Source organism: Lepisma saccharinum, chromosome 5, assembly GCF_977018435.1.
Source record: "Lepisma saccharinum chromosome 5, izLepSacc3.1, whole genome shotgun sequence".
Lineage (NCBI taxonomy): Eukaryota > Metazoa > Arthropoda > Insecta > Zygentoma > Lepismatidae > Lepisma > Lepisma saccharinum.
Window position 1 is genome coordinate 10,513,271 of NC_139233.1, and position 11,789 is coordinate 10,525,059.

Sequence of the window (11,789 nt, forward strand, 5' to 3'; positions counted from 1 at the left end):
AATTCATACGGAACAAAAAAAATATTTTTTTCCGGGTACCTGGCAAAATACATGTTCCTGAAAAGGTGTCATCAGTTGGGAACAGACCCTACCATAGAATTTTTCCACCTGGCAGGACAGTTATACAATCCCTTACTTGCAGGCGACCTTAAGGAAGAAGAGCATGTGAAGTGCGGACTATAGTTTGGCAACATTGTATCCTGCGTTGGATTTTGTGGAAATGGCGTCTGGAAAACATTGAAAGTAAGTTTCCGTTTCGTTCTATCCTGATTTCTTTAATTTTGACGCGAAATACGTCATGCCAGGCGCTAGTTACTCGCGAAGGAATACATTACGTCACCCGCACGTTTCATCATGATCCGGCTATTCATCGATTTTTTACGTACGAAAATCCCGGTCAACCTTGAACGACCCTTGTATATATATTTGGTTGTGAAACAAAAAATTTCGCAAAAATCGACAGTGTCCATTCCGAAAACTAACGCCTTATTTTCGCTTCTTTTGCAATTTCTAGATGTTTCCGACAAATTTTAACTTCAGATTCATGATTAGGAGGCGTCAATTAGTGAGTATGCCAAATATGAAGAAAATCGGAGAGGGGTCCGGTCATCTCAAGTCGTTCCTATAGATTTATATCAATATTATCACAAATAAAATAGTATTAAAATTACACTAACTTCCTGGTGCAGTTACATTCATTAAAGACACAATTCATAATTATATGTAATATATTAATAATAAATACAGGTTAGAAGTGTTAGTAAATTACACACTTGTCACTTATTCGTAGTAACACAACAACAACGTGGGCATGTTAGGTGGTACAGGTACTCTATGCACATCAACATGCTCTTGGGTGTTACAATTTGTGTATTTTGAGTTGGTTCAATTTGTTAAGTGTGATGGCTTTCGTGCTTCTGTACTTTTCTTCCCCTCCTGTGTGTATATATAATGTGGAATGACGTTCACAATAATTAAGAGGGAGATCACTTGTACAATCATTTCTATTTGTATTTTCCAATTTTCAGTCATTTTGCTACCATTTAAGCTAATCACGACAATGAGAAATTAGGTAAAATCCATGAAGTGATACTTGCAAAGAAATACGCAGCCCTATTTGGCGACTTACAGAATCCACTTTTCAATACATAATTTCGCACACACTATTTCTTTGTTACTCTAAAAGGCGTATATTACTTTCTCCTAAAATTAGACTTACTCCCACATTCATTTTCAGTTTTCTAAACTCCCTTTCTCAGCCTGCTGTGTAACTTGTAAAAATCATGATACACTCGAAAATTGTAGTGTTAGCGTTGTCGCCTTGTAATCAAGGGGTCCCAGGTTCGATACCCAGTGGAGGTACATAGTGGTTCGGATCCCACTTTAAACTGTAGGTCCAGTCCCGATTAGCCTTACTGTGCATAAAGTGGACTTAAAAAAACACCAAATCAAATCAACTCGAAAATTGTTTATTGATTTGATTTACTTTGCTTCACTTTTCTTCCACTTTTGGCAAATCACGAAGATGAGAATGAGTGAAATGTGATGAAATTGCTAAAGAAACACACTCAAAGAACACCATGCCCAGTCCGGGATTTGAACCCAGGTCCCATAGCATCAAAACACGCAGTGCTAACCACTCTGTCATGGAGGTCTGCAATATACCGTCTGAATAACTTGAATGTTATAGATTCGAGTATACTACTTTTTTATATATCATGTATAAAGGCTCTGAAGCTTTGATAGCACTCATGAGCAGTGGATGCAAATACAACAAGTTTAAAAAGTAATATAGGTGATATAAAACAGGTTGGCAACAATGGTTCATTCTGCAGGTTCAAATCAGAATGCGCACGGCTTCAATCAAAAGTGCAACGTTTCCAGTCTTGTACCTTGAGGTCTGTGCCCTGGCCTACTTGCTAGTATTACAACTGCTCTCATCCCCATGGTTGAGTTGGCCTCTGAGCAACCCACTTCCGAAATCCAGGAGAAAATTTTGAAACACACTGTACATACAGAAAATTTTAAAAAGCCATTGTATTTATCTAGTTCACAGCATATGTACTGATCTGCATGCCTTGTTATTTCTTGCTATTCCCCATATTAGCAACAGTATTAATGCAAATTCTATAAACATTTATTCAGTGTTTTGAAACTGAAATAAACCAAAATTAAATTAAAGTTCCATGTAAGTAATTAGGTAATCACAGTTGTCCAGTCAATAGGCTTTTGACTTGGGCAACCTCTGGGACACTGAGGAGTATGCCTTTCTGTGCATAAAGTACACTTAAAAAAAACTCAAACAGACAAACAAATCCAGGATGGTCGGGATCAAGAATGCGTAGAGACCTATCTCTACATCCCCTCCATACTTTCATGGCATGGTGTAACGAACGGGAGATATATCTTCATAAGTTACTAAAAAATCTTTTAACCTTTCATAACGCATATTGTCTAATAAAAAAATAATCATTTTAATAAGATACAAAATTAATAATTTAATAAAGATACATTCCATCGGACTTTCACCCTGAAAATAGATTTTCCCCTTTATCCATCACACCATAGCCCTATGAAAACAAAAGTCAGCACAAAGAACATAAGGAGTTGGGGTGTGGAGGTTAAGAGGTCCAAGCATTCTTGATCTTGGCCTTAGAGAGGATGATGTGATCAGCACCATGTTCTGGCTGATTTTACCTACATGCACATTGATTAGAGGCTGGGTTAGCCTCAGAGGGAGGCTATTGAAAAATTGCAACACGAGATATCCCAACTGGGAAATCAACAAGACTCCCACACAGCAGTCAGACATTGTACGGCAACATTAAACTATGGCTTTTAATCCCAATTTCATTAGTCACAAACAAGAAATACAGAAACCAGTTATTGCAACACTCCTAAACTGCTCGCATCAAAGAAACATTTCACATGAATAAAAAAAACTTACTTGCTTGCACTCTTATGTTCTACAAGAAGGTAGATGATGTGTTCGGAGTTCCTCATCTTTGTTCCGCTGGTGATAGCCAAGTGAAGGTCCTGTGCTGCGGCAGATGCCCTTCCCATTTCATCCAGAATCTCTGTGACATGCTGAATAACCTCCCTGAAAGACAAGAACAAGAGCCATTAACAAACACAGACAAAATCTTTCCTGGGAACTATGGTACTCTTGATCCTCTGTACCCAACAAACTAAAAAAATGATGCATGGTTTATGAACATGCTATGCATGGTTTCTGTTGTTTTTAGCTAGTGAAGATTAGTGTTATGGTGAACTAAAGTACCTCTGTTTCAGTAGCCTGAAGCAGCACAGTCCGATTGCTTCAAGGAAGTGAATATAACACTCACAACCACCAGAGAAGGTGTTGCCTACCACTTCATAAACACGAAATATGAATGATAAAAGTTAATAAATTTACAATGCATGTTAAAATGCATTATAAAATAAACACTAAGGACTAACAACTTACGAATCTAAAATAAGCGCAGTGCTATGGTTAGGAGCTACATTTATTGGTGTTAATAATTTTAGGAACGACTTAAGATGACCGGACCCCTCTCAGATTTTCTTCATATTTGACATACTTGCTAATTGAGGCCTCCTAATCACGAATCTGAAGTTAAAAGTTGTCGGAAAAGTTTAGACATTGCAAACTAAGCTAAAATAAGGTGTTAGATTTCGGAATGGAAACCGTAGATTTTTGCAATTTTTTTTTGTTTCACATGGAAATATATATTCCTGATACTACCAAGACACCAAATTTTAACTATGTTTGCCTAACCTAACCACACGTCAATGGTTCATGGGGCTAGCGCCAATGGTTCGTGGGGCTAGCATCAATGATTCACAATTATTTTGCAATTTCTAGATGTTTCCGACAAATTTTAACTTCAGATTCGTCATTAGCAGGCCTCAATTAGTAAGTATGTCAAATGTGAAGAAAATCGGAGAGTCATCTTAAGTCATACCTAATTTTACATTGTTAGGTTAGGGGCACTAAGTTTGGAATCATCTGTAAGTGTTTCTTCGTTAATTGAGTGTGCACACAACTGGTTTAAGAACCATGTAAGTACTCAGAGATGAAAGGTTTTTAACTTACGGAGGCCATACTTTAGGATTAATATCCCTGTTATTTGTGGTTTCCGTGCCCTGAAACACATATTATATTACATACAACATAAAAACCTAACAATTAAAAATATATATATATGTAAATCTCAAGGGGATATAGTCAGCCAAGGGGTCACATTTCTGTATGTGTAGTGAATTTAAAAAGTGGAGAAGAAGTGTATGTACGATGACCAGAATAGCATTCAGCAATTGGAAGTTCAGTCAACATACCACCTCCACCTTTGTTGTAAGAATCTGTTACAATAACTGCTGATAATCTAGATTTGAAGTAATGTTGTAAGAGCAGAAATGCTAACAACCACATTTTTAATATACCCACTATTCACTATTAAATGTTTGAAAGGCCATATTTAAGAAGATGGATCACACCCAGGACTTACGGGCATCACCACACTCCATTTTTGTGGTCCATCTTAGCCTCTAATATTTTCTATACTATGTGCAGAAAGGCTTAACCTCTAGATGACAGGGCTGTTTCAGCCCTGTTATCCTCACTGATGGGGCTGTTTTGTGCACATATAAGTAGTAATCTAAATAAAACTTAACATCCGCAAAGCTAATAGTGGTAGAGAATGACAGCTCGTTATATATCAGATACAAAGTAATGCTCATGGAGGAAATATACAGCTTAGTAATTAAAACAAAACTACTTTTCATGACAATTTAACTTTATTTTTATCGGACAAGAATAAGATCTTTGAAGATATCACGACAGAACATTATATCAGGCTCATATGTTGGAAAAGATGGGTTAAGGATTCAATTGCGTAATGACTTTTACAAGTTGTACAGGAGTATGAGGAACGTGTTTAGAATACTGGAAATGACTGTGGCATTAAGACTGAACTTTGGGGAAAGTAAAGTTTTAGAGCAGGATAAAGTGAAATTTAGGTAAGGGTTCCACATGTTTAATGATTTTTTGCAAGCTTTATGGAAGTATTAAAAAGTACTTTGGAATACTGGAAACAAATGTGGAAGTGAGTTTGAAGCTTGGAGAATTGAACTGTCATTGTTAAATTCTTCATTAAGTAATATATATACCAGGGAAATTATGATTTGAAAAGTAGCTTATGCAAGTGTCTGTGCTTTGCAGCCGTTCTTGATTTCCGATTATATAAGACAGAGTTTTAGTGGACTTTCAGCAAGATTCAAAGGAGGTCTCTGAGCGAATTTACAATACTGGAAGTATTTTCAGTTGCTTTCAAATTCGGCATACTCACTAATTTTGGCCTCGTAATCACGAATCTGCAGTTAAAAATTGGTGGTCATGTCTAGAAATTGGAAAATAAGTCGAAAAAAAAGTAGGTCTGTGAACGGAGTAAACACCCTTGATTTATGAAGAAAACAAACTATTTTTTGCAATGATTAGCATTTCAAAATTATATTTATGATCCTAAATTTTAACTATGCTTGCCTAACCTAACCTAACCGTGAATGGTTCGTGGGGCAAACATGATTTCCATCTTTACGCAAGATGCCATTTTCTCACATGCATTTGGTCTCACTTATTGCACAACACTTGAGCAACACTGTGTTATAACTACGTCAGAACACAAGGTAGCAAGACCGTTGTGCGTAAAAGGAAGATTTCTTCATATCAGAAAACATGGTTTCCATGTTGGAGTATGGAGAATCATAGCGGTAATTGACAAGGTTATTTTAAAATTTCTAGACGTGACCGCCAAATTTTAACTGCAGATTCATGATTACGTGGCCAAAATTAGTGAGTATGCCAAATTAGGAAGCAATTGAAGATACTTCTGATATTGTAAATTCTTACCGTAGTCTCATGCTTGAGACTTGACGTTACATTAAAAAGGTGTTGAAAACATTAAGGGACGTTATTTTAATGCTATGAGCCCTACACCTGACTCACCTAACAAAAAAAAAACATTTAGGGATGTTTTATTAATGGTATGAGCCCTAAACCTAACAACGAAAGCATTTAGGGATGTAATACCTCTTTGTACACCACACACGTGAAGTAGATAACATTAGCAGTCTGTATCCAAGACAACACTAAATGTATGGCTGCTTGCAAACAAAGAATCATATAGGAGTGAATGGAAGGGAAAAATTGGGTAAGATTTTACAATACCTGACACAGCTGTAATTCCTATCCTACTTCTTATACTCACAAAATACGTAGTTCCGATGAAGTATCTGAGGTTAACATGTGGGGTTGATGTGTTGATATTGTTAATTGACGTGCAGAAGTTGTATAATAAACTTTTCAATTACCGCAATCGTTCTCTGCATAAGAGAATGGAAACCATGTTTGTTGAAATCTTCCGGTAAATAACGAGCAATCGTACATTGTCGGTTGCGATCATAGGCCCCACATACCATTCACGCATAGCCCAAAAACCATTCACGGTAAGGTTAGGTTAGCTTAGTCAACCATAGTTAAAATTTGGGGTTGTACTTTAGTTTCTTAAGGTATGGGAAACACAAATCTTCCGGTAAATAATGAGCAATCTTGCATTGTCGTTTGCGATCACGGACCCCCTTTTTTCAAATTTCTACACGTAACCCCCAAATATTAACTGCAGATTCGTGATTAGGAGCCCAAAGTCGTCAAGTATGCGAAATATGAACGAAATCGGGGAATGGTCCGGTATTGTAAAATTGCTCCAAAAATTGTTCTCCAGAAAAGATTCAGTCATGTAATCACTAAAACTCTGAAGTACGTGTTAACACATACAAATTAAAATCAAACCTTGTAAAAAAAATGCCTGTGTACCATGATTAATTCTGAATTAAACAATCAGGCCTTTGGGCCGAAATTTGTAATGAATCACATCAAGAAATGAACGTTCTACAAGTGACTGACGGCATGTCATCCCTGTCTGTAGAATTATTTTTGCATGGATAAAATATACACACTGTAAAGTATGGAATATTAAGAAAATCAAACATAACAATCCTAATCCACTTAAAACGTTTTAATAGGTACCACCATAAGCACATACATGTATAATTTTTAATGCTAAGAGTACTAAATCTGAGCTGCCTAACCAACTCAAGTAAGCATATAGGGGTCGGGTACCCTATTCTACACCCCCGAATTTTGAATAATTTTTTTTCATTATGAAGGTTATGTGATCCTATTTGCGAATAAAAAAAAAATTAGAGCGCGGAAAGAAGTATTTACGACTAGTCGTTTAAAGTTGCGATTTTGTCATTTGAAATTGTTGTCAAAATTTCCCACCGGTTCTGCGCTCCGCTCCTGGGGTAATTGACTTACCGCCCCCTACCGCTACCGCAGCCCTGCCTCCGCTCTGCTACGCTTCGGCTACCTGCCTGTATCTGTAGAGTCCCTTTTAAAGGCATGTTAGAAATTGGCCGAAGTCACCTGCCCCCACCACTATTTCTCACTGTTTTCCGCATTGACACATGAAGATACAAAAAATGAAGGCTAAAATTAAACCAAAGAAGGTAACTTACCTCTTTTTACCAAGGCCAGGTATTGAATTGTGGGTCGAAGTTCAATTTGTAATTCCAAAAATGAAGTAACTCCTACGTTGAAAGTCCTTGTTGTCCTTTTCCACAGAATACCAACCTCCACTCCCTTCCCATCATAAAAATTAGAAGTCGCAAATTATCCCATCCAACAAGTCATTTAGAAAAACTAACCCTCACCTTTACGGCATGCAGTTACCAAAAAAAAATATATTATTTCCAATTCCTGAAGTCACACAAATGAAATCGAATGACTGAAATGTCCAATCCACCAATATATCACACAAAGAACATATCGCAATCGCAAATGTTCCTATCGCACAAGTCAATCATAAGAAGAAAAAGAAAAAAATCAGACGTGTGCCTGTGACATAAATCGATGATCTGAAATCTTCAGACTTGCGCCTGTGACATGAATGCATCATTCGCCATCCTAAAGTTCTGAAAAACCTTTTTGACGTTACGCAAGGAATTTTAATTTCATAAAAAACGTAAGTTTCGTAGCATGCAGATCTAAAAAAATACTTTCCGCGCTATTTAGAAACATCATTTATTATGAAGAACTAAATTTGTAACGAGAATATTTGAAATGTGCGAAAAATCTACGGTGCAGAAAAGGGTACCCAAGCCGCATATAGAAAGAGAGGAGCAATTTTACAATACCGGACCATTCCCTGATTTTGTTCATATCTCACATATTTAATGATTTTGGGCTCCTAATCACGAATCTGCAGTTAATATTTGGGGGTCATGTGTAGAAATTCGAAAAAAAAAGGGCGTCCGTGATCGCAAACGACACTGCACGATTCCTCATTATTTATCGGAAGATTTCAACAAACATGTTTTCCGTTCTCATATGCGGAGAACGATTGCGGTCATTGAGAAGTTTATTATACAAATTCTGAACGTCAAATAACAATATCAACACGTCACCCGCACATGTTAACCTTAGATACTTCATCGGAACTACGTATTTTGTGAGTATAAGAAGTAGGATAGAAATTACAGCTGTGTCCGATATTGTAAAATCTTACCAAAACAGAATGGAAAAATGCAGCATGTAATCAGACATGTTCAGCGTGTGCTTTCGAGAATAAATTTATCTACAAAATGCATATAATGACAACAGACAGTTTAAAAATTGGAACCTGAACCAAAAGATGTGCAACAATGGAGCAATAACATTATTTTCGATCATTAAAAAACTTAATAAAAAAGCATACAAGTTAAATCTGAACACTCACTTCTTGTAGCTGTAAATGCTTTTCTACTTTGGAGCAATTGAAGGTGACGGGAGTGTTCTCCAATTTAATTACTAGAGAATGTACTACCCAAATAAGTTTTCCGGATGAAGTATCAGAGGTTCTGATGTCCCGGTCACTGTTTGAAATTTGGATATTACGTGCGTAAGGTGTAATATATGGATTTTCATAATGGCGATATATCTAACGTAACCTAACCTAACGTTACGTGAAATTTTCAAGTTACAGACGTGGCCGGGAAATTCTAATGTCAGATTCGTGTTCAGGAGGCGTCATGTAGAAAGTATACAAAATTTCAAACAAATCGGGGAACACTCCCGTCATCTTCAATTAAGCCTGTACTTCCCACAATATTTCGTTAGCATGCCGTTTTGCAGTACCCTTCACACCCACGCAACGATTTTCACCCTACACGTACAACACATTTAAAATACGATTATTCATGACCAAACATATTACACACGACTATAAGTGCACGTACAGATAAATTCGAGCAAGGGCACAAAGTTAAAGCGACAAGAACATATTCAATTTTAAGTAGACCTTGACTGATTGTATTGGTTGACATTGATGTCAAAGTCAGATCTACTCACGATTTCAATTATCTTATTTAGATACAGAGAGATAAAAAACAGCCTCAACATTAAAAAACATAGCAAAGATTTTCGAAAGCATAGTTTATCTAGATATATATATATATATATATATATATATATATATATATATATACATTTCTCAGGCATTCTTAGACGAAGGCCCATTAAATTACAACCTCCTTTTAAATCCCCACAAGGTTAGAACGTACGTACCGAAGTTGACGATTGTCACCTCGAAAGCCTTCTGGAATTAACGTATTCCCGATTCTTACGATCTCATTATTTGTCACATTACTGATGTCAAACTTAAACTCCATTATCAAGCAGAAACTGGATTCGCGGTTGTAAAATAAACTGAACTTTCTATCCTTCTGGTAAGAAATTTGGTAGCCTCTCTCAACTACGCCGAACCTGGTGGATCCATCATAATTTTTACGTCACAACCGCAGCCTGCGTTACGTCATGAAGTACAGTAGCAGCAGATCCTTCGAGTTAAAAGTGCCAATGATGACGAGAACATTCCCATGATCCCTGTGCATTCTGCGCGAGAGACGGATAAAGTGACGCTGACAGTGGCGGACGACCAATCATCCCTCGAAACAATAAAACTACATAAATAAATGCTCTTTGAGCGCAAATATGCATTTTTGGTATTGTATTTGGTGGTATATGAATGCCACCGTCCACAGAAGCTTTCCCTCTCTTCCAGTGGCGTGCGGTGATAAATCAGGCAGGGGAACAGGTCACCTGCACTAACTCCCCATCGCATGGGTGTCTTAATATAATACAATAGATCAAGTAAAATTCAACCCTTATTGAAATGTCAGAAGTGACAAACATGAGGCACTTTAAAATTATATGACAATAATAATTTTAAAGCAAATGTGATATAATATAAAGAAAACATTAAAAATAAAATTGTTAATGCGCAACAAAGAAAAATTTGATATAAATTTGTGAGTCATCAGAGAAAGAAAATAATATTTTGTCGTGACCTGTTTCATCTCTTTATTCGTAGATTAAGTTGACGTTTTTTCATAGAGTTGAGTATTCTTGTAATTCAAACTTTCTCAATCCAATAATGGCACACAGATGGTTGAGTTTTTCATGACGTTCGCTAGATTAGTCAGGGTGGCTACTGTACAGGGTTGGCATGTTTAAAACACTTTGTTTTAAACGTTTAAAACACACGGCTTTGTTTTTTTTACAAATGTTTTAAACGTTTAAAACAATGTGTTTTAAACATGTTTTTTTTAGAAGTGTTTAAAACACATTTTGGCACTTGATATTTTATAGTCTGTGATATTTTTTTTTGTTTGGCAACCCTGTCTTTTCATTGAATAAGTGTCAATTAATCCGTGCTTTACGAGTCTCACTTATCGCATAACACTTCACCAACCTTATGTTCTGACATCACGGGCTACGTTGGTTAGGCAGGCTAACTATGTATGTACAGTGGGATCCATGGGTATTACCGTGCAAATTGTCCATCACCATGTTCGTGCACTTTATTTGAGAGTTTCAAGAATTGAAAGAAAACTCAAGACAAGCTGTTGACAACTTCTGCACCAGCATACATAAAAATCCATCGCTTAAAAACACACAGGATATAAGAGAAAAATTTATGAAAATAGTCATGGACAATTTATCGAGCAATACTAGTGGATCCCAAGGTAGAAAAACTGTTTTGCGACAAGAAGGGCCCGTACTTTACTGTAGAAATGGAAACTTCTCAGTTCTTTGTTTCGTACCGTCCTGTAAGTTTGAAACTGGTGATAGTATCTGAATACACAATGCGTGATTTTGATGATGATGTGATTTTTTTTTCTCTTGCGATAGGATTCATTCGTTTGTATAACTGAATAAAGCGCAGACGCTTACTTTTGGTAACACAATTTTATTCTTTGGATAGATAAATTGATCTGGAGAATCTATTATGACACTGCAGGTTGTTTTCTCCTATATAAACTGTTCAGGCAGCAGCAAATATTTCACACTGATTTTTCCACGACGAAGATAGTAATTCTATAATATTTAGTTTCTTGAAATTTAGATGAATATGAATCCTAATCTACTTCAGCAGTGGCGGAAAATGGGGGCTATTACCCCCTACTTTTGTCCCTCAGTAGAGGTGTGCGGGATCCCGAAGAGTCGGCACCAGGATCGGGAAAAGAAATTCCCGTCCCAATTCCCACTTTTCGGGGTCCCAAGCAGTGGGGAAATACAGAATGGTCATTTTAAAAAGTCGCCAATTCTGGACATTTTCTTCAATGTAAATGTATGTCTGGAACGTATCGGAAATTGTTAGTTTTTGTACCAGAAGTGCAAAAACAAACACTTA

At 36.7% G+C, this 11,789-nt stretch overlaps 1 protein-coding gene across 3 annotated transcripts in view; it reads right to left on the bottom strand.

Moving 5' to 3' along the window:
• The window catches only part of LOC145987650 (alpha-tubulin N-acetyltransferase 1-like), an 83,281-nt gene extending 73,403 nt beyond the window's left edge, over nucleotides 1–9,878 (bottom strand). For all 3 annotated transcript variants that reach the window (XM_083122152.1, XM_083122151.1, XM_083122150.1), the window contains exons 1-2: nucleotides 9,662–9,878; nucleotides 2,948–3,100 (exon numbers count right to left, since the gene is read on the bottom strand). In XM_083122152.1, the coding sequence (XP_082978278.1) occupies nucleotides 2,948–3,100; nucleotides 9,662–9,765 (257 nt within the window). In that variant the 5' untranslated portion in view covers nucleotides 9,766–9,878. The remainder of the gene's footprint in view (nucleotides 1–2,947; nucleotides 3,101–9,661) is intronic.
• Nucleotides 9,879–11,789: the final 1,911 nt, after the last annotated feature.